The following is a 22,795-nucleotide window of genomic DNA, read 5'->3' on the forward strand; positions in this document are numbered from 1 at the left end:
CTTGGCACATACACAAGAAAATATGTGACACAGAAAGTACAATAAAGTGAAACCCACGAAGCCACCACTGACCCTGAGGTTCAGAACCTCCAGCATCTCTGCTCTTCCCTGAGCGCGGCCCCGTCCCCTCGCCATGGGTGAGCACTGTGTCGTGCTGACTCCCTGCCCTCCTTGGTGACTTTAGCACCTGGGTATGAATCCCATACGTATTTGGTTTTGAGATTTATAAAAATGGCATCATACTGTATGAACTGTCTTGCTTTTTCACCCCACGTTGTTTCTGAGATGTGTTCGTGACGGAGCACAGGGCCACGGTGCCCACGCATTCCTCTATCATTTCTCCAGCCTTCTGAGGATGGGCTTCTGGGTTGTTTGCAGTCTTTTGCTTGTCCCAGTCTTCCGGTTTCTCCACTCCATCCAGGAGCATCACGTTTGCAACAGGCGGGGCAGGTGGTGCATCAGATGTTCAGGACACAGTTGTTTGACACCCAAGAAAGCAGGGTCCGGGACCTGGATCAGGCCATGGCTGAGTGGGACAGCACTGGGCTGTCTCCACACCCAGCACCAGGAGTGTGTGCACTGCTGCTTCTTTTGTTTCCTCCACTTCTGTTCCCTCGTCCAGAGAGGGCAGAAGAGCTGGAAACAGAGACTTTGTCAGGAAACAAGGAAGCCCACCTGTGTGGTCCCAAATGTTGCAGGAACAATGCTCACACCAGACACCTTCCTCCTTCTCCCTGCAGCTTCTGGGCTCCCACAGACAGATGCCCTCCTCTAGTGCCTCAAGGGGCAGGCCTTGGCTGCCAGCCTGAGGATGCCCAGAGCTCCCCTCCTCCCCTAGGTTCCCATGTTCCCCCAGTTCTTGCCTCTCCTGCTGGCTGGCTGGGAAGGCCCTCAAGGATGGGGCCCAGGACAGGAGGAAAGGGTGACCCAGACCCCCACCAAGCTGGACAGGCAGATGGTAGGCAGGACACACCTCTGCAATCTCTGGTAAGTGACAAGCAGAGGCCTCCCAGGGACAAGAGCTGAGAAGGAGCCCCTGGCTGGGCTGGGACTGCCAAACAGCTGGCTCAGTGCCCCAGGGCAAGCCCAGATAAGGTGACATAGTGGCAAATGTCTCTCCTGGGCAAGCCTGGAACGCTTCACAAAATAGCTCTTCAGCTGAAGCCAACTTGGAAAATTCCAGGGAAAAGGAAATTTACTATGGGGCGGGAATAGCTGAGCCTTAGCTTGGAACATCCAGAGCTCAACCTGGGGTCCCAAAAGCCACTAGAAGGTCGACCCAGCCCCCAGAGCCTGCACAGGCTTTGCAGGCACAGAGGCCCAAGCTTTAGGCAGGTCGCTGGCTTACAGGGGAGAAAATAGTCCCTGGGAGCATGAAGGAGGGACTCGGCCAGGCCCACCAAGAGGGAGTCCTTTAATAGAGATCGGCACAGACAGGAGACACAACAGCCCGGGCGCCCTGCTCGCACAGGCTGGGGCCCTGAGCCAACAGATGCAGTGGCTTCCTCCTCCCCACCTGGGTGTGGAACCATGGGGTGGAGACGGAGAGGTGGCTTTAAAAAACACAGCTGTACTAATTCTTCACTTTCACAGAAACGGGGAACTTGGGAGCGCAGCCCGCTAGAGAATCTTTATACAGAGCTGAATCTGAGAGCCCACCCACCCCCCTTGGCCGGGCCAAAGCTCATTGTCCCCCACCCACTGGAGGTTCCTCCCTGATCTGTCTGCACATGGGAAGGAGCAGAGTGCACAGGGAGACCGGGCTGTACAACAGGAACATGCTGGCTGGACAGCTGGCTCCCCTTTCCCAGCTGTTAGTGTTTCTACACTATGTACATTGTTGTGCTTTGTAGCTCCCCCACCCCGAGGATTCTGCCTGAAGCTGGGGTGGGGAGAGGAACCCGACACGACACACGGCTGGGCTGCCAGAGCTCCAGGCCCCCAAGAGGCTGCCATTCAGCGAGGTTCCAAGAGCTGGACTGCCAGGCACAGGGACCACTGGAGCCAAAGGCGCAGGGGACAGAGCCAGCCCCGCCAGATGCCCAGCTCTGCCCAGTGGAGGAGTTGTTGAAACAGAAGGATCAATGCTGGACAAGAAGCAGGCTGGGCGGGGGCAGGCAGGGGTGGAAGGACAAGGTGTGAGGCTGTGAGACCAGGGGTGTGAGGTGTGCGTGGACAAGGCTGGAGAGGGCTGGGCAGGGGCACCTCAGCAAAAACCGTTCTGCAGCAGCAGGCTTGGTAGAGGGAGGTGGCGAGGGCTGCCGGGCTGGGAGCCCCTCCAATCGAGCACAGGGCTGGCGGCAGAAGGCTCTGGCTCCAGGTGTGTTTTGGGGGAGGTTTGGGAGAGACCACCGGGTGTCTCAGGGGGCTGGGCATGAAGGGCAGGGCTGTGGTGACATCTGTGAGCGTGTCCCCGCCGGGCCTGGGGTAAACACAGGATCAGTTGTTCTCAAACAGAGAGAGCAGGTCGTCATTGTTGTTTGTGGGGAGGTCGGGCGGTCCCAAGTAGGACAGTAGCTCATCAGGGTTGGTCAGTTCTGGGAGCAGCTGAGGACAAAGTGAACTATGTTAGCAGCTTTGGTCACTGGCCACACCTGAGTGACCATCCTGTCACCACATCCCATCCAGGTGCAGTGGGGATGCTGAGCAGCCCCTCCCCACACACAGGCTGGGTGCGGGGCCCCACTATAGGCCTGCATGTGCTCAAGGAGGCACACGCCACCCCCGGGACCTCCCTGCAAGGCTGCTGAGGCCAGAACAGCTCGCAACATGCTGTTCAATACCACCAGGAAATGGGATGTGAGGGAGCACAGCCACTCCACACATTCTCTGTGCACCGGCCTGCGTGGGGATCCCCACCGTGATTCCCCAAGGTGAATGCTGGTGGTGGAATTCCATGCCCCTAGGATTTTCTGCTTGGAGCTGTTCTTCCTAACTTTTTTCATGTTGAACTTCAATGAGTTTCTATTATGGTCCAGGGACAGTCAGTCCTGTCTTCCATGTACTGAGTGTGCACTCCCATTCTACCTGTGAGTCAAGGCCCAGGGCTACTGAGCAAATGGACAGATGAAATCTGACTCAAAGGACCGTGCTGTCAGCTTCCAGCACAGTCTCCTCTGAGGACTCTGCGTCGCCCGTATGGCATCCAGGCCCCTCATGAACACAAATGTGGTACATCGCATCCCACCCACAGCTACTCCAGGTATCTGACTCGTGAACAAAAGCTGCATTTAGTTGATCTCATCTGACCGGCTCTCTGAGGGGTCACTGTCTTCCCTTCCACAACACACTCGGAACCCAGGGACAACAGACACACCACCTCTAGCCCTGGCTCCCACGCACTCCCTGGCATGGGGCCTGGTACTCACGTCCAGAGCTGGTTCCGGGGCCTCCCCAGCTCCAGACATGCTGGGGGGCCCCATCACGCCTGTGGCAGGACTGAAGGCCAGTTCACCCGTGGGCCCTAAGCTCGCTTGGCCCAAGGACTGCCGGGACGCTGAGGGAGGGTTTGAATGGTGCAGCTGGGGACCCGGAGGGGCCCCAAGGTTGGAGGTGTGTAGTCCTGGTGTCCCAGGATTGTGAGTGGGGTCCAGGTGACCTGCTGGTGCCATCTGAAGACACAGAGAAGAACTTGTTAAAACAGCTCAGGGGCTTCCCTGAGGAGACAGGCCCCCTTGGCCTCTCGGCATGGCACTGACCTGGCCTGGTAGGCAGGTGGTAGACTTCTCTGGAGTCAGGAGGCTGCTGGGAATGTCAGACTGGTAGGAGATGGGGGGTGGCCCCGGGGTGAACTCAGCAAGGGTTGGGGTGCTGGGCGTGGTGGGCGGGAAGGACTCAGGGAAAGTTCCAGGCCCCAGGAAGCTGGAACCTGCAAGAGGAGAGTTGGGGCCTGGGTGAGGGCTGGGGAAGGCTACCGCTGGCAGAGGGGCCAGGAGGGAGGCTTGCTGTGGCATGGGTGGGACTTGCAGTGCTCACCCACAAACAACAGCGGGTTTTGCAGAAGTCGCTATTTGGAAAAGGGCATTTCTTCTCATTGCTGCCAAGGGAATTGGCCTTGGGACATTCCTAGGAGTGAAGGTCTCGGAGGTTATAGGAATGGGAGCAGCCACAAACGCATGCACCACGCGTGTGAGGTGGGTCCCAGAGTGGGGCCCCAGATGGGGCCAGTCTGTGGAGGTGTTCCAGCCAAGAGCCCCTTACTCCAAACAGGGGGAAGGAAGGGTGGAAGCCCCACTGTCTGTTTCCTAGGACCATAGCCGAGACTATGCCTTCACCGCCACGTCCCTGAGATGGAAGGAGCGGGAGGTGCCCCATGGCATGTTTTGTGTGGAAACACTGATAACCTAGGTGTGCAGCCTGCATAGCCACATTCTTGCAGGTGAGGAGACTGATCTGGGGAGAGGGGCCATATGCCCAGGGTCATCTGAGGTTCAAGGCTGGCCTGCTGTACTTACCCTGGCCAGGGTAGTCGCTGGGGGCAGGGACTGAGGGGGGCTGCAGGGGGGCAAAGGGGGCAGCGCCGGGGCCCAGGGCGGCGATCATCTCCATCACGCTGGGCATGAGCACGTGGGCGGGGCTCACGGTGCGGCAGCGCTTCAGTGCCGGCCCGTCCGGCTCCTCCTTGATGTGCATGTCAGGCTTCACGGGCACAGGCTTCCAGCTGCATGTGGGGTCGATGGTGATCTCCTCATAGTCAGAGCTGGGCAGGGACATGTGGGGAATGGTTACCTCCTGGCCTGCTGCTGACCCGGTACCCACTGCCCCTCCCAGCCCTGGGCTAAGTTTTCAGGCAGTTTCCCCCCCTCAAATGCTTGCTGCCACCCAGCACCTTCCACGCCCAGCAGAACGCTGGGACCAGCACCAACACTCAGGTAGGACACACACGCTGTCTCTGGCCTGGAATGCAGCCTGCTCCATGCTAGAAAGAGGCTGGAAGGCTGCACTTGGCAAGGGACATCCCCCTACACGTCCTGGGGCTGCCCTCCAGTGGCCACAGATGCAGGGATCACAGGAAAAGGATGCTTACTTCTGAATGTAAATCAGGATGCCCAGCATGTACTGGTCCACCTCCAGGCCCTCCAGCAAAGCTGTCTTGCTGTGGGGAAAAAAAGGGACACAGCTTAGAGACCTTACACAACCTTGTCCTGGGCACAGGCCCTGTCATTTCTCAGCCCTGTCAGCTGTGACCCAGGATGAGGCAATCCTATGTGAGGCAACTGAACAAGGTAACTCTGTGTGAGCTGACCCTGTGTGAGGTGACAGTACAAGGTGACCCTGTATGACTGACCCTCGTGTGAGGTGATAATAAGAGGTGATCCTGTGCATGTGGTGACCCTGTATGAAGTGACTCTGCACAAGATGACTGCATGAGATGACCCTGCGTAAGGCCACCCTATACGAGCTCTCTGCACTGAGCTGCACAATCCCAGTCCATGCGGCGACTTCTCCCACCAGGCTTGTGTCTTTGATGATGCCACTGGAGGTTTCACCCATGAAAGCCTCTAAAAGCACCAGCCCCTCCCCCATCACACATTGCATCTGAGACTCACTTGCACACAGGACACCTCCAAGTCCCCCGCTCACAGTTGAGCTGCAGGTACGACTCCAGGTCAAAGCACTACAGAGAGATGGGGAGAAAATCAGTTTCTCATTGTGGGCAGGACAGGGAAGACCTGGTCACTCTGCAATCCATTTTCAGGAATGTGTGACTTATTTACATGCATATCTGAGATACTTCATTTACCAGGTTTTCCCTGCACCATCATTCTAATGGATCAAGGTTGGGAACAGCCCAAACAGCTCTCACTGGGACTGGAATGCCACGTGGCCAAAGCAAGAATCGGGCAGCTGTGCTGACTAGGACCCACTTCCAGAACATGGTGTTTTTGTTTGTTTTGTTTTGTTTTGAAACAGAGTCTCGCTCTGTCGCCCAGGCTGGAGTGCAGTGGCTCGATCTCAGCTCACTGCAACCTCTGCCTCCCGGGTTCAAGCGATTCTCCTACCTCACCCTCCTGAGTAGCTGGGATTACAGGCACACACCACCATGCCCCAGCTAATTTTTACATTTTTAGTAGAGACAGGGTTTCACCATGCTGGCCAGGCTGGTCTCGAACTCCTTACCTCGTGATCCACCCGCCTTGGCCTCCCAAAGTGCTGGGATTACAGGCATGAGTCACCGCACCTGGCCTCAGAACATGGTATTACAAGAAGAAAAATGACAGCACAGAGCAGTTTGTGCAATAGGGACCACTACGTAACTACAGAGACAGTGCGCTGTGCGTCTATTTGTCCATACCCACAGTATTTCTGCAAAGACAGACACGCTAACGATAGTCACCCTTGCGGGTAGGGCAGGAAGACTGGACCCTGCAACCTTATGCCTTTCAAAACGTGAACTCTTGGCCGGATGCAGTGGCTCCCGCCTGTAATCCCAGCACTTCGGGAGGCTGAGGCAGGTGGATCATGAGGTCAGGAGATCAAGACCATCCTGGCTAAGATGGTGAAACCCCGTCTCTACTAAAAAAAAAAATATAAAAAATTAACCGAGCGTGGTGGCCCCCGTCTCTACTAAAAAAAAATACAAAAAATTAACCAGGCGTGGTGGCAGGGGCCTGTAGCTACTCAGGAGGCTGAGGCAGGAGAATGGCGTGGACCTGGGAGGCGGAGCTTGCAGTGAGCCGGGATCGCGCCACCGCACTCCAGCCTGGGCGACAGAGTGGGAGTACATCTCAAAAAAAAAAAAAAATAAAAAATAAATAAATAAATAAATAAACTTGAACCCATAATGAAGCAGGCAGTAAAAAAGTTAGTAAAATGATAATTATATTTGGAAGAAAAAATAGCCTAGTCTTGGGGGAGCCAGGCCCACCTGCCTCCTTGACGGGGGAGGCCTGTCCTGTCAGCCTGACAGCCAAGGCACTAGGAGTTCATGTCTGTCCAGAGAATGACACTGATGTATTGACTCAAGATATTTTAGCAGCAGCAAATTCCGCCAAGGTTCTGCAGTAACCACCTACCTGTATGTGGCGACAGTCATGACCTCGGGCGGGGAGCTGGATCCTGCGGAAGGTGATGGGGCACTTCAGGGACACCTTGATAGCTGTCTGCTCCACCCCGTCCTCTCCGTTGGGCCCAGGGGTGCCAGGGATGGTGCCACTGCTGAAGTTCCGCTTTACTGACATCAACAAGGTAATGGACTTGAGTAAAGGGTCCTCAAGATGGGGAGGTGTGAATGGGGATACCAACTAGGCAGGGACCCACTCACTGACCCACTGACAACTGAGGGGCCACCTGGAGCTACCCACTGCCCCTACTGCAGAGCCACCTGTCCAAGGAGATGACCTGGTGTGGTGTGAGGAGGTGCCCGCAAGGAGGATTGTTTGGCTTGGGCATGGACCACATAGAGTGCGGATGGCTGCCTGGCAGCTGAGGGGTAGGGGCCACTCACTCTTGGTGATGCAGTGCTCGGCAGGCAGGAGGCGCTTTTTGAGGAGGCCCTGCAGCACTGAGCGGACGGACGGGCGGTGCACTAGCTGCAGCACGAAGAGGTGGGACTGCAAAACAACGGGAGGATGCTGTTGGTGTCGTTGGGGAGAATTGGGCCAGGGGCCACCCTGGCCAGGTAAAGGGTGTGCAGGGGAGTGTGTGTCAGGGGCTGCCAGGTGGGGGAGGGACAAGGCTGAGGGCAGGGTGGGCTGGGGGTGGAGGGTCAGCCAGCAACATTCCTCAGTGGCTTGGCCCCATCCAGCTGCCTTTCCTGGCCTCAGCACCCTGCCCACTTGTACCCATCTCTGCAGCTGTGCTGGGCATCCTGCCTGTCTAATTATCACCCAGTCACCACCTCTCCATCAAGAGAATCAACTCAAGTCCCCTTGAACGTCCCCCCTGCTCGCACATCCACAGTCACAGATGCTGGGTCTGTGTTGACATCTGCCACATCCCATAAATTTGCGGTGTGTGGCCACCCCGTCCCCAAGGCCCTCATGCCCAGGCTGACTAGTGCACTCATAAGCCGTGCCTTTCTCCTCTAGCCCAAGGGTGACCCTGATGCTTGCTAGAACCGGTAATGCTTGATCAGCTGGGGACTCCGAGCTCCATGAGCTTTCTGCACAGCCTGGTTTCTCTTACATAATTAATGTGACCATCAAATCTAGTCAATTTATTCTAACTGGAAAACAGCTAGGGTGTATTACTGAATCGCTTTCCTAAAGGGCAAGGATGACAGATTAAAATGGAAATACAAGGCAGTAACAAGGAGAAGCAATGCATTTTTCTGAAATAATAAAGCCCCCATGGCCTGCTCTTCATCCCCCAAGGGGGCACACATGCTACAGCAGGCAGCAAGCAGCAGGCAGCAAAACAGCAGGAGGCGGCGGCCCGCCCAGGTCCTGGCTCTGCTCCCACTGCGCCGCTGGGCCCGGCCCCGCCCACACCCCGCCCCACCCCATGGCACCGCCCCCACGGCACCGCAGGACACGCACGCAGCAGCAGGCGGTGACGGTGATCTGGATGGTGTTGCGGCCTGGCTGACACACGTGCTTCAGGTAGAGTGGCTTGTGTGAGGTCTTGTTGTCGCCGCGCTCGATGGTGAGCGGCGTGGCATTGACGCTGACCTGCACCGAGGCTGGCCAGTTGGTGTTCATCTGCCGGTCCTCGTGGTGGTAGCACTTGAACTGCAACTCCAGGTCAGGCCTGCTTAGGAAGATGGGTGGACACCCAGAAAACGGGCCCTGAGAGTGTGGGAGGAGGAACAGAGCCACGTGGGGGTCAGGTGGGGGCCAGGCGGAGCTCACCTCAGCATCAGGGTCTTGTAGACTGAGTCTCGCAGCTGGAAGACGTGGTTGCTCACAGCCAGGTTGTGCTGCAGGCGGAAGGGCTCCAGGACCACCCCATCGCGCACAGGGAAGGTCAGCCGCAACTCGTCACAAGGCCCACTTCCTGGAAGCAGAGGCCACTGGCTGTGAGCTGGGCTGCCCCAGCCCGAGCATCTTGTGCCACTCAAGGAGGGCAGCGGCTTCCCAGTCACCTTCCCCACGGGGACCTTGGCGAAGGGAGCCCCTCCTGTCAGGCACTGCTTGGCAGGCCTGAGTGGTGCCCTGGGGCTGGGGCCATGGGCAGCATCTCTCCTGAGGCCTGGGCATTTGGTTGTGATGTTCTCTTTTGTCTCCTGCCTCGGCAGCCCAGCCCAAAGTCCCCTAAACCATAATAGGGGAACATGTCCCCAATCCAGACAGAAGCTGTTTCCAGTGCTTTCAGAGAGACTAGGAGGCCAAGGTGTGTGAGGGCCACCTGCAATTGCCCTACAGCTCCGTTTAGAGTTCTACGACCCCAACTTCTGCTGCTGTGATCTCCCTGGAATGGGCTTCGGGGGGGTTCATAAATCCCCTGAAATTATATACAACATTTTGTGCACAGGGGTATTTTTCTAGAGAGAAGAGCCACAGCCTCCTTTGCAAATAAACCCACAAACAGAACAAAAAGGTGAAGGCTTGGCACTAAGCGACTTGTCTTTAAGAAGATGGAATCCTTGGCTTTTTTTTTTTTTAAAGACAGGGTCTTGCTTTGTCACCCAGGTTGAAGTGCAGTGGCAAGATCATACTCACTGTAACCCTGAACTCTTGTGCTCAGCCTCCCAAGGTGCTGGGATTACAAGTGTGAGCCACCGCACCCAGCCCTTTTCTTAGGGATATGGCAGCCACCCCCTGTCCCCCAAGATCCTACAGGACTCTCTGGAGTCCTGTGATTCCCCCATACCCACCCTGGCCTCGTCACCCCATTGTCCCAAGAGTGGACGGACTTACCAGAGGGCGATGAGTGCAAGGAGTTGAGGTTGGGCTTGAGATCAGGCAGGAAGGGAGACTTGACCTCTTGGCTTGGTGACATGTAAGGGACGCTGCTGCTTGGGGTCATGGGTGGCGTGGGGTTCCCTGGCAGTGGGGAACTGGGATAGCCCGGGATGGAACGGGTAGGCTGTAGGGTTGAGCACAAACAGTCAAGGCAGAATGCCAGGGTGGATGGGAGTGGAGTCTGTTCATGGAGCACCCACTGGAAACCATGGTAACAGAGGTGGACAGGAGGCAGCCCCAGGGGTGCCTGCCTGGTCGCCCTCTCTCCATATGCCCACCCTGTGAGCCTCCCGGCCCATCCGCCCAGCCAGGCCCCCTACCCCACTCAGGCCAGGCTGGCTGTAGCTGACGCTGCCCCCGTTGAAGCTGGCGCCCTGCCCGTTGAACTGCTCTGTGGGCTGCAGGAGAGAAAACTGCATGCACCTGGGGCTCTAGCCGGGGCCCCTGGACCTGACCCTAGAAGCCCACCACACATGGTCTTCTTTACACTCTCTTGTATTTTTCCAAATAATCTACAAGTAACACTACTTAAAGCAATCATAGCCACAGAGGAAAATGATCAAACAGGTCGGAGGGGCTGAAAAGATAAAGGCACACTAAGCCCTCCTCCTCTCCTCCCCCCAGCTGCACCACCTGGCGCACCCAGGCTCCCAGGGAGGTGCACTCTGCCCATGCACCCAGAAACGGTGCGTGGCCAGCAGCGAGGACACATCCTCTCACTGGATTTCTCTGCAGCAAGCAGAAGGAATGAGGACACTTTTCCATAAAGGACATTCAAATGTCTTGGGTGCCTGCCTGCTGCTCCCTGCATTGGATACCCCTGAGATATATTAATCTTGTAAAGGGTCCTTTCGGAAGTGGATCCCAAACCCCGGGAGCTGCTCCTACACTGGTCAGGACCCCCCCACCCCCCATCTCCCATCTCCTGTAGAGCTGTGGTCCATGAGCACACATGGACCTACACACCCTGCTGGCCCCTTTAGCCACCCTGTCACTCTTGAGGACAGGACTGCCCCAAGGTCCCCTGTCCCACAGCACTCAGCATGGAGCCCGGCACAGGGCCTAGAGGAGCCTGCCCTACCTTGTAGTGCAGTCCCGTGGGGCCGGGCACAGACAGGGACTGGCTCATGCCCTGCTGCAGGGGCAGCCTGTGCCCAGGGTAGGAAGGGGAGGGGGCAGGGGGCTGCCCAGGGCTGGGCGCAAACTGGGCGGTGCTGGGTGCGTACTGGCCTCCTTGCAGATACTGCTGCCCTGGATACACCTGAACAAGAGGCAAAATGCCCGAGGGGAGAAAAGAGGCATCAGGGGAGCTGGTTCCAGAAGGAAAGCAGAGTCTCATGTGTGGCAGGGTTGGGGGAATGGAGATTTCCTGGTCCCCTTGAAGATCCTGCCGTGACACTGTCAGGCACAGGCAGTTCTCACATGCAGAAGTCTGTTTTTTTTTTTTTTTTTTTAAATTTGAGACAGTCTCACTCTGTCGCCCAGGCTGAAGTGCAGTGGTACAATCTTGGCTCACTGCAGCCTCCACCTCCCGGGTTTGAGCAATTCTCCTGCCTCAGCCTCCCAAGTAGCTGGGATTACAGGTGCACGCCATCATGCCCAGCTAATTTTTTGTATTATTAGTAGAGATGGGGGTTTTACCACACTGGCCAGGCTGGTCTCGAACTCCTGACCTCAAGTGATTCACCTGCCTCAGCCTCCCAAATTGCTGGGATTACAGGCGTAAGCCACAAGGCCTGGCTTTTGTTCTTTTTTTTTTTTTATTTTTTATTTTTAAACAAGGTCTCACTCCTGTTGCCCAGCCTGAAGTGCAGGGGAGCAATCACAGCTCACTGCACCCTCAACTTTCTGGGTTCAGGCAATCCTCCCACCTCTGCCTCCCAAGGAGCTGTGACTACAGGTACATGCCACCACACTAGGCTAATTTTTGTAGAGGCAGGGTTTCGCCATGTTGCCCAGGCTGGTCTCAAACTCCTGAGCTCAAGGGATTCACTCTCCTTGGTCTCCCAAAGTGCAGGGACTATAGGCATGAGCCACCACGCCCAGCCAGAAGCCTGCTCTTTACCACAGCTCTAAAGAGTGCCTGGGTGAGGGAGTTGGTACCCAAGGTCCCAAACTAGGTGACCTGGACACTCACCTCAGAGTAGGTTCTCTTGACCCCCTGTCGGGGCAGTGGCTGGGCCTGGGGAGGCCCAGGATACCCATGTTGGGGCAGGCGCTGCCCTGCATACAAGGGCGTCATTCCTGCTGCCCGGGTGGGGTTCATAGCCATGGGGGAGAGGCCAGAGGGGCCCATCACCCCTCCCATGCCAGTAGGGTTCATGCCAGTGGGGACACCAGGCCCCCGGGGACCTCCATGCTGCAGAAACTGGCTGTTAAAAGACTGTCCGGCCCCCATCTAGGAAGAGAAAAAAAGAATGGTCCAGGTCCCACACACAAAGGGTTCCAAAAGATAGGCATACCACCCACCCACCCACCCATGTGGGCACCATACCCTTTCACAGGACACCCCAAAAACCTCTCCCCTCAGACCCTCACTCCTTTCCTCACATCTCTCTTTTACTGGCCTCGTGAGCCCTGGCATATTCCGTGCTTGTCCCTGGAGCCCACTGTCTGGCTGAGTACCTCCTCCCAGGCCCTCAGGCTGGCTGCCACGTGGGAGGAGCTGCCGAGGGGGACTCACCGCTCCATACTGGCTCAGCTCCTGGCTCTGCTTCTCTTGGAGAGCAGCCACGGTGGCTGTGGCTGTGGCGGTGGCAGTGGCTGCTGCAGCAGCCACAGCCGCAGCAGCTGCTGCTTGTGTGAAGTCAGTGGAGGGTCTTGCAGCATGTGAGGGGAGGCCCAGGCCCCCGGGGCCGCCTGCATACCTGCAGGAGACACAGGATTGCCACACTCTCTGTGTGGGCTCATGAGGGCCAGGACCGTGCTTAGCCCAGAGGCATGCAGCACTCAGGGGGAGCCCATTCTTTCTAGACCCTCCACTACAGCTGTCGGAGCTGGCAGGAAGCAGAGAGGGAACGTCCAGCTGATCAGCGCCACAGTTCTGAGGTGCCTGCCAAGTTGATGGCTCCTAGCATACCTGCCAGGTGAGGGGACCTGCTTACCCAGTGGTGAAGCCGGGGGCCCCAGGGTAGCCCCCGCGGCTGTACACGCCTTGCTGCACGTAGCCCTTGTTGGCGCTGCCTTCAGCAAACGCCTGCTGTCCCAGGCACTGTGGGGAGGTCAAGGCGGAGCTGCCCCCTGCCACACCAGGCATCATGGAGCCGCCAGAGGGACTCCCTGCAGGGCCCATAGGGTTCCCCAAAACCTATGAGGAAGCAGGAATCACGAAAGGGAACCAGCCAAACAATGTGTTTCATGCAGCAGTTCCAAAGTGCTAGAAACCAAGAGGCCTGGCAAGCGGATTGGGGGAGCGGTGGAGGGGATGGGGTATAGCACGGGAAGCAGGGAAAGCAGCTGTCCACAGGTAGGTTGGGGCATTTTGTGAAGGCTAGGTGAAGACAGGAGAAGAAAATCCCACACCAGGCGTGGAAAGAGAACCAGTGTCCAAAGACTTAGGAGACTCAGGAGGCCCCATTCTCATGTCATGCCTCAGCCTCTCTGTCCTCACCTCTCAGCCTCTTCGTCTCTCAGAGCTCTGAGGAGGCACTAAGCACTGCCAAGCGCTGGGAGGCTCTGTCTGCTCGGGGATGGAGCCCCAGTGGGTGCTTACCTGGCTCTGTGTCGCGTTGCCAACTCCCCACACAGTAGTGACCACGGACAGCGATCCAGCCGGCTGAGTGGCGCTTTGTTGCCAAGGCACAGACTCATATGCGAATGAACCATCACTGCAGGGAGAGAGGCTGCTGAGGCCTGGGTCCAGGAATGACACCCCCAATCCCAGGGCCTGAGGGGTGGGCAGAGGAGCCCACACTCACCCGTGTGGCGCAGGGGGCAGGGCAGGTTTCATGGGGTTCATGGAGTTCATTGGCAATGGAGCAGCCTATAGGCCGGGTCTGACAGTGTTTATCTGGAACTCAGTTGCTCTGGCTGCCCGACAGGAAGGAAGGGATATTAGCTGAGATGCAGCCAGGAGACCCTTTCGGCAGGGTGGAGGGACCCCGGTGCCAGCAGGCCCCACCTCTTTCTCAATAAGGGACCCCTGGGCTCTGATGGCAGGCAAGGCAGTGGAGGAGCCTAATACTGGCCCACCCCACCCACTCTGGTGAGGCTCTGCCCCCACAAACCCAGCCTGGAGGCCAGCATGAACCCTTTCTGACCCAGACCCTGCCACCCGGAGTCCCTGGATCAACCCTAGAGATGGACTTCCTGATTCCAAATACTTTCCCCACTCTCCCGCCCACACCGAGGCCTGGCTATCCATATAAACCCAGGGACAATTCTAGCTACCCCGTAGAAACTGGGGTTTAGAGAGGAGCCGGTAGCCAGGAACCCTCAGAAGGCCCTGGGGTGAAGGACAGAGGGCCAGTCAGCGCGAGGTCCTGCTCAAGGTCTTGCCTACCCTGAGTAGCCCAGGTAGGGGCATAGGCGGTTCTGGAGGCCAGGGGCTGAGAAAGCCAAGGAGGAGAGTGCAGGGGTGCGGTGATCACAGGAGTGCAGTGGTCAACCAACAACCCTCCATCCTGGCCTTGGGGAGGGACATGCAGGATGCCTGCTGAAATGGGGTATGGGACCAGTAACCCGGGCCCTGGCTAGCAGCCCCTCCCAACAAGAGGGCCCTCCTTAGGGTAGCAGAAGGGCTCCAGGCCAGGGGACCTCAGAACTGACCCAGATTCCACCAAGTGGGGGCTGCCTGAGGCTGATATGGTCATAGGGGCCAGGCGCGCAGACCCACTGGCGCATCCATGACACCCCCAGGAGAGGGCAGGGACACACAGCACAATAGATGGAGGGTGGGTACCCACAGACCTGGCAGGGAATGCGACTTGGCCAATGTTTCTAAGCAAGGGGCTGGGGGGACACTGAAGCGACTCTGCAAGATGGGGCTGAGTGGATACCAGGGACCTGGTGCCTAGGACAGGGCAGCAGAGGGGGTGTGTCAGGGAAGATGCAGCAGGACACATGCAGGACCACAGTGCTGGCACCATGGGACTTCTACGTGCCATGCTAAGTTTGCTCTCCCATTTAGTAAACAAGCCACGGAAGTGACCACACCTTCAGGCTGCTTCCGAGTGCCACGCCTTCCAACACTGCCACAAGCAAGCCCCTTACCAAAGCAGGCCCAGACATCCCCTGGGGCCCTGCCCCTGGACTGTCCCTGAAGGGCCCTCACTGGCACTACCCTGGGTCCTGACACTCCCAGGACCACCTGCCACATCCACCTCTGCCTGCCTGGGCTATCCACAGAGGAACACTGGCTGCAGCACAGGCCAAGCAGTGGGTGTGTGAGTACCCGTTTCAGCTGTTCCTCAGGAGTCCCCAGGCATGCTCGCCTTGGATATCACTCCCTTTTAGGGCCTGCAAGGCTGCCACACACACAGACATGCCACCTGAGGTGTGCTGACTACTGGTGCCATCCTGCCATCGCACTCACATGACCTCTCTGTGCCCCAGGAGAGGGTGGCCCCGCATTCATCTAGGCTGCCATTTCTTGTGCTGACCGAGGGCCTCACCAATGGAGGTAGGAACAGCCTCACCCCTCAAAATATAGACCTGGAGATTCTGAGGGCAAGCTGTGTGCCCAGGGCCCCAGAGCAGGTGAGACGTAGAGCTAAGCTCTGCCTGGGGAGTCTAAGCATGTGGCCTTCCACTGGATCTTCCCACCACCCACCACCGAGCTAGGGGGTAGCAGCAATTAGGGAAGAGGGAGAGGGCTAGGGAAGAGGGAGAGGGCGGTGGTCTGGACTTCCTCACACCCTCAGGGCAGGCAAGACTTGATTCCTGGCCCATATGCTCCTCCCCTTGCTCCCCCAGTCCAAGTCCTGCCCAGGAAGCAGGGGTGAGGAAAACCAGGGGCTGATGGCTCCAGAAGGCTCTAGGCACCTGGACTCTGGGCAAGAACAGGCCTGGAAGCTGAGATGGCCCAGCCAGGCAAGGTAGGGGTGGCAATCCCAGTCCCACAGCGTGACTCAGGAATACTGATGTTGGGGGACAGAGGAACCTGCCAATAGCCAGAAACTCCTCCCCAGAGCTGCTGGGTGGGGCCTTGAGCAGCCATACACAGACTTTAGGACTTAGAATATAGATATGGTAATCAAAACTGTGTGGTACCAACAGGGGAACAGAACTATGGGCTAATAGGTGAGATCAGAGAGTCTGAAACTGATCTGCACAAATAGGGCCAAACGATGTCTGACAAAGGTGCAAGAGGAATTCAAAGGATGAAGGACAGCCTTTCCAGCTAATGGTGCTGGGACAGTGGAGCAACCCGGCATCAAAACAACAAACAAAACACCTCAACTTCACACCTTACACAAAAAGTAACTCAAAATGGTTTCTAGATTTAACTGTAAAACATAAATCTATAAAATGTTCAGGAAAATACATAGGAGAAAATCTTTGCGATCTAGGCCAAAGAGTTCTTAAACCTGATACCAAAGGCATGATCCATAAAAGAAAAAAACCGATAAACTGGACTTCATCAAAATTAAAATTTTTCCTTCGTGAAAGGCCCTGCTAAGAGGATGAAAAGGTAAGATATAGGCCAGGATAAATATTTGCAAGCTGCATATCCAACAAAGGACGAGTATCTAGAACATATAAAGAATTCTTGGCCAGGCACAGTGGCTCACTCTTTATAATCCCAGCACTTTGGGAGGCTGAGGCAGGAGGACTGCTTGAGCCCAGGAGTTCAAGACCAGCCTGGGCAACATAGTGAGACCCCTGTCTCCTCAAGAAATTTAAAAATCAGCTGGGCGTGGTGGCATGCACCTGTAGTGCCAGCTTCTCAGGAAGCTACAGTGGGGGACCACTTGACCCCAGAAGGTGCAGGCTGGAGTGAGACATGATCATGCTACTGTACTCCAGCCTGGAAGACAGAGTGAACGATGACTGGAAAAAAAAAAAAAGAATTCTCAAAACTAAAAAAAAAAAATTAAAATAAAAAACTCCAATTAGAAAATAAGCAAAAAACGGCCGGGCGCGGTGGCTCAAGCCTGTAATCCCAGCACTTTGGGAGGCCGAGACGGGCGGATCACGAGGTCAGGAGATCGAGACCATCCTGGCTAACACGGTGAAACCCCGTCTCTACTAAAAAATACAAAAATCTAGCCGGGCGAGGTGGCGGGCGCCTGTAGTCCCAGCTGCTCGGGAGGCTGAGGCAGGAGAATGGCGTAAACCCGGGAGGCGGAGCTTGCAGTGAGCTGAGATCCGGCCACTGCAGTCCAGCCTGGGCAACAGAGCAAGACTCCGTCTCAAAAAAAAAAAAAAAAAAAAAAAAAAAAAAAAAAAAAAAGAAAATAAGCAAAAAACATAAAAAGACACTTTGCCAGAGAATATACAGATGGCAAATAAGCATATGAAAAGATGCTCAGCATCACCAGTCAGTGGGGAAATGCAAATTAAAACCACAGTGAGATATCACTATACATCCATCAGAATGGCTAAAATAAAAAATAGTGACATCACTAAATGCTGGCAAGGAGAAACTGGATCTCTCACACATTACTAGTGGGAATGTAAAATGTACAGCCACTCTGGAAAACAGTCTGGCCGTATCATATGGAACTAAGCAAGCAGCTACCCTACTATGACCCAGCAACTGCACTTGTATGCATTTATCTCAGAGAAATGAAAACTTATGTTCACATAAAAACCTGTACACAAATGTTTATAACTGCTTTATTTGTAATAGCCATAAAATGGAAACAGCCCAGATGTCCTTCAGTGGATGAATAGTTAAATCAACGGTGGTACATCCATAGCTGGGATGCAATATAAAGGTATGAACTACTGATATATGCAACAACCTGGATGAACCTCCAGAGAATTAATGCTGAGTGGAAAAAGCCAATCCCAAGAGGCTACGTGGTGTATGACTCCTTTATTTAGCATTCTTGACACACCAAAATTAGGGAAATGGAGAACAGGTTGGTGATTGCCAGGGGTTAAATGTGGGGGTAAAGGAGAAAGGTACTAAAGGTACTAATATCTTCTCCATTTCTATAATTTTGGCAGGAGGAAGGTGGGCGTGAATATAAGAAGGCAACAGGCTGGGTGTGGTGGCTCACACCTGTAATCCCAGCACTTTGGGAGGCTGAGGCAGGTGGATCATTTGAGGTCAGGAGTTCGAGACCAGCCTGGCCAACATGGTGAAACCCCATCTCTACTAAAAATGTAAGAATTAGCCGGGTGTGGTGGCAGGTGCCTGTAATCCCAGCAACCTGGGACGTTGAGGCAGGAGAATCGTTCGAAGCCAGGAGGCAGAGGTTGTAGTGAGCTGAGATCATGCCATTGCACTCCAGTCTGGGCGACAGAGCAAGATTCTGGCTCAAAAAACAAAACAAAAAAGGCTGGGTGTGGTAGCTCACGCCTGTAATTCCAGCACTTTGGGAGGGCAAGGCAGGTGGATCACCTAAGGTCAGGAGTTTGAGACCAGCCTGACCAACATGGTGAAACTCTGTCTCTACTAAAAATAGAAAAACTAACTGGGCGTGGTGGCAGGTGCCTGCAATCCCAGCTACTCAGGAGGCTGAAGCAGGAGGATCACTTGGACCCGGGAGGTGGAGGCTACAGTGAGCCGACTGCACTGAGGCCTGGGTCCAGAAATGACACCCCTAACCCCAGGGCCTGAGGGGTGGACAGAGCCCACACTCACCCGTGTGGTGCGGGGGGCAGGGCAGGTTTCATGGGGTTCATGTTCACTGGCAATGGAGCCAGGTCCATTGTTGCCTGGGCAACAAGGGTGAAACTCTGTCTCAAAAAAAAAAAAAAAAGAAAAGGCAACAGGTGTAACCTCTTTACTGTATAAATGTAGTGTCCTGGTGCAATGTTGCACTAAAGTTTTCCAAGATGTTACCATTGGGGGAAACTGGGTAAAGGATAGAATGAATCTCTCCGTGTCATTTCTTATAATGCACATGAATCTTTCATTTCTTTTTTATAAGATGGAATCTTGCTCGGTCACCCAGGCTGCTCACTGCAACCTCCGCCTCCCAGGTTCAAGTGATTCTCCTGCCTCAGCCTCCCAAGTAACTGGACTACAGGTGTGCACCACCATGCCTGGCTAATTTTTGTATTTTTTTTTTTTTTTTTTGAGGCGGAGTCTTCACTCTGTCGCCCAGGCTGGAGTGCCGTGGCACCATCTCGGCTCACTGCAAGCTCTGCCTCCCGGGTTCTGGCCATTCTCCTGCCTCAGCCTCCGAGTAGCTGGGACTACAGGCGCCCGCCACCTCGCCCGGCTAATTTTTTGTATTTTAGTAGAGACGGGGTTTCACCGTGTTAGCCAGGATGGTCTCGATCTCCTGACCTCGTGATCCGCCCGCCTCGGCCTCCCAAAGTGCAGGGATTACAGGCGTGAGCCACCGCGCCCGGCTAATTTTTGTATTTTTAGTGGAGATGAGGGTTCCCCACGATGGCCAGGCTGGTCTTGAACTCTTGACCTCAAGTGATCCACCCACCTCTGCCTCCCAAAGTGCTGAGATTGAGAGGTGTGCACCACCGTGTCCAGCCAATAATTTCAAAATAAGAAGTTTAATTACAATACAACTGCTACCACCAGCCTTCTGTATCCGCAGAACTGCTGTGACAATCCTTCCCTACTGGAAAGCTGGTTGGGTTGGCCTGGCCACTTTGCTGTCCCAAGAAGCACAGGGAGGGAATCTGGCAGGCAAGCAGAGGTGCCTCCTCCCCCCACCCCTGGTCAAAGGCCTCAAAGTGCAGGCAGCACTCCGTGCAGAACTGCCTCATTTCAGGTCACCTAGCGCAGCAGCTCCTCAACTACAGCACATCAAAACCAGCTTGCAGCTGGTGATGACAGGCTGCCTAGCTCCACCTGAAGTCAGTAGGCTGGGCTGGGGCCTAAGCCTGTAATTTCTAACAAGTTTGCAGCTACTACTGCTGCTAGTCCAGGAACTATAGTTTGAGAGCCTCAGATCTAGGAAATGGAGTGAGCTGGGAAGAAGGGGCACAGGGCAGGTACAGGGAGGGGAGGAGCCCACAGCAGGCTCCTATGTCACATGGGCCTGGGGAATTCCACCCCTGATGCTTCTCTGCTGTGGACAGAGACCACAATTTCCAGTTCCCTCTGAGCTTACTCTTCACTGCACAGGGGGATTTCCTGCCGACCCGAACTCATGCCTCTGGTCTCCTCTCTGAGGACAGTCTCTTTAGAAAGACTTCCAGTCTCCAGGTCTGGTATCCTTGACCCTCTGCCCCTGATCATAGGGAAGCGTTTCTACGTTGTGTGTGTGCAGATCCTCCTCCCATCTCCTGGCTCTGAGTCTGGGCTGGGAACAGCCTGGAGCCTGGAATCTGGATTCCAGATCAGGCAAGGCCCATGCCCACCAAGAGTCTTAGTGCCTGGCACTTTCCTTGTAAACTAACTCCAGCTGGAAGCTAGGACCCCTTGAAAGATGGACAAGGTCAGTCTAGAGGGCCACAAGGCTTTCTGGGGGTCAGATCACATCTTCCTCTAGACAGAGCTACACAACTCACTACCCAGACCTCTCTTACCCAAGTGTCCCAGAGTAGCTGCACCCCCAAGTCTCCTGGTTGGCCTCCTGAGCCTTGTTCCATGCCACCTCTCTGCCTGCCTTGTCAGTTAGGAGCAGGACCAGCAAGTGGGCCCTGTGGCAGGCAACCCTTCTCAATAGGTCACAGATCAGGTCTCACTGTCTCCAAGACTGCAGGGTCAGGATCCAACCTGGGTGACAATGGAGTCAAAGGGTCTTGAAGAAATGATGGCTCTGGAATGGGGCAGGAGCGGGGTCCCTAGTAGCAAAAAGTGGGGTGCTCACATGTACAGGTAGCTGAAAGTCCTGCCCCCTCTACCTGTAAGGCCACAGTACTAAACTGCCTAAGCGTGGGGCTAAGGCAGGATGCGGGGTTCATCAAAAAGTCCAGGAATAAGCAATGGCCCAGGCATGAGACGTTTCAGTGAACAGCTGAAGGGACAACCTTAACCTGGCATCAGTTTACAATGTGTTAAGATGGGTATCTGGTGGCATCCTAGGACTGAGGACACATGACCACCTTCATCTCATCAGCCCTTGGGAGCTCAATCCCAATAATCAAGATGCTCCCCAAACATCTTAGGCCTGTCCTTCAGAAATCTACACCGGCAACTGTCATCTGCTTGTTCTCCTCATTTACACTTCCAGCTTGTAACTACCCCCTGGGCATGACAAGGGCCATTCAAGGGTCAGTACCCCTGAAAGTTAAGATTCCTTCACTTCTCCTGTTTCACTAAGCATCAAGGGATGCCCTCTGGTTCTAGCTTGCCAGAACTTGGTGGTGAGTCTGTGTCCATCCTATCCATAATCACCACGGTCTCAGACCAAGTCACATGTTCTATGTGTGTCCCTGTGAAATCTGCGATGACACAAATTAAAGACACCACCATGGATGTTCTGTAATACTGGAAAGAGGGTACCCCAGGGAGAAGGAGAGGCAGAACACTGCAGGGCAGAGGGTCCAGGGAATGGGAGGAGAGACAGGGTAGGTGGAGGGGTAAACAAGGCACCGGGTGGGGGTGCCGCGGTGAAGGACACCTGGCACTAGGGAAGACAAGGCACCTCAGGGGAGCAGGGCATCCTCACGCCTGAGCTTCAGTATGTCCAGTTTGCAAAGGGGTGTCCTCATCAAAACTGCCAGCTGGGGGCTGGCAGCTCAGCGTCGTTCAGCCCAGGAGCGGAACAGCTCCTCGGCGAGCAGGTGACGGCCTCAGCGGGCCCCCACATTGCCCTGTTGTGGGCACGTAAGTGGGAGCGGAGGGGCGTACCATGTAGGTGAGACTGCCTGGCCCCAGAGCCAGGAACGATCAGGTTGGAGCGAAGGCCCGGCCAGCCTTCATCGCTCAGGAAAACCCCGAGCGCCGCTTACACCCCTCGGCCAGCCTCCAACAAAGACTCAGGGGAGGGCTGGACGACCCTGACGCCCACGGGGCCGAGCCTGCCCAAGACCACGACGCACGCGTGGCAGGTGCCGGCAGGTGGGCGGCAGAGCCTTCAGCCCCAGCCCGGCTGCGAACCCTACCGCGGCGCCGCAACCGAACTGGGGCGCCCCGGGCGACTGGCTACACCTGCCCGCCCGCACCTGCCGGCCCGCACCTGCCGCACCTGCCCGCCCCCGCCGGCCCGCACCTGCCCGCGGGCGGCGTTGCCAGGGGCCACCCCCAGGGCCCCGCTCACCTCCGCCCGGCCTGGCCCGGCCCCTCGCCGTGGCGGCCCCCGGCCCGCGCCGCTCCATGCGCTCAGCCCGCCCTCCGCGACGCCCGCCGCCCCGGGGCCGCCGCCACCCGCGCCATCGCGCCGCCGCCCGCTCCGAGGGCACAATGGAGCCGCCGCCGCGCCGTTCATGCATATGCATGACGCCGCGCAGCCGGCCCCGCCTCCCAGGCCAGAGCAGCGGAGCCCCGAGCCGGCGCTCGGGGCGGGGGCGGCCGCGAACCTGAGCGGCCCAAAGCGGCGGGGTGGGGCCAGGGCCGCAGGTAGCTGGGCGGGCAGGAGACGCAGCCTGATCGCGACTTGCGCCCCCAGCCCCCTCCACACCTTTCCAAACGCGGCGTCGGCAGAGCCACCGCGCGCTTCCTGCTCGCAGTCCGCCAGGAGCGGGGCGGGGCCGGGCGGCGGAGGCGGGGCCAGGACGCCGGGGCGGAGCCGAGTGGGCGGGGGGGCCAAGGTGCCGGGGCGGGGTCGGGAGGAGGAGGCGGAGCCAGGGAGCCGGGGCGGGGCCAGGGTTCGGGGCGGGCCCCGGCGGAGGAGGAAAGGAAGAGTGAGTCCTTGCCCTTCCCCCACCCGCCTCGCCCGCGCCTCCCCTGCCTCCTGGGAGTCCATTGCTCTGGCCCGGCGGGC

General features: G+C 56.6%; 1 protein-coding gene across 23 annotated transcripts; it reads right to left on the minus strand.

Annotated features, from left to right (window-relative positions):
- Positions 1–1,394: 1,394 nt before the first annotated feature.
- On the minus strand, positions 1,395–22,564 carry ZMIZ2 (zinc finger MIZ-type containing 2). 23 transcript variants are annotated; one of them, XR_012432480.1, is made up of 20 exons: positions 22,493–22,564; positions 13,763–13,874; positions 13,558–13,672; positions 12,950–13,152; positions 12,529–12,712; positions 11,983–12,243; positions 10,927–11,106; positions 10,166–10,243; positions 9,801–9,969; positions 8,793–8,937; positions 8,481–8,691; positions 7,448–7,553; positions 7,017–7,174; positions 5,550–5,617; positions 5,027–5,095; positions 4,455–4,699; positions 3,976–4,065; positions 3,699–3,868; positions 3,369–3,611; positions 1,395–2,547 (listed from the first exon to the last, which is right to left on the minus strand). XR_012432480.1 is itself a non-coding variant. In XM_045389072.3 (19 exons), exons 2-19 carry the CDS (start codon positions 13,810–13,812, stop codon positions 2,440–2,442), a joined length of 2,763 nt encoding a protein of 920 aa, XP_045245007.1. In that variant the 5' UTR covers positions 13,813–13,874; positions 22,493–22,564; the 3' UTR covers positions 1,395–2,439. The 23 variants fall into 23 exon arrangements, 20 of the variants coding, with proteins under 20 accessions (XP_045245007.1, XP_015302951.2, XP_065398071.1 ...); XR_012432479.1 differs by lacking the exon at positions 22,493–22,564 and adding an exon at positions 22,133–22,286 and having other exon boundaries at positions 13,558–13,687; XR_012432481.1 differs by lacking the exons at positions 10,166–10,243; positions 22,493–22,564 and adding an exon at positions 22,133–22,286 and having other exon boundaries at positions 13,558–13,687.
- Between the last annotated feature and the right edge of the window lie 231 nt (positions 22,565–22,795).

This window comes from Macaca fascicularis, chromosome 3 (genome assembly GCF_037993035.2).
Source record: "Macaca fascicularis isolate 582-1 chromosome 3, T2T-MFA8v1.1".
NCBI classification, from domain to species: Eukaryota; Metazoa; Chordata; class Mammalia; order Primates; family Cercopithecidae; genus Macaca; species Macaca fascicularis.

What these genes read in the sequence shown, in the direction of transcription:
- ZMIZ2 (XM_015447465.4), bottom strand. Translation starts at nt 13,812, where the DNA reads ATGAACTCCATGAACCCCATGAAACCTGCCCTGCCCCCTGCGCCACAC. An exon ending in AGCTGAGCCAGTATGGAGCG is followed by an intron (nt 12,244 to 12,528) that starts GTGAGTCCCCCT and finishes TTCTCTTCCTAG; the next exon opens with ATGGGGGCCGGACAGTCTTT. An exon ending in ATGACTGTCGCCACATACAG is followed by an intron (nt 5,618 to 7,016) that starts GTAGGTGGTTAC and finishes ATCTCTCTGTAG; the next exon opens with TGCTTTGACCTGGAGTCGTA.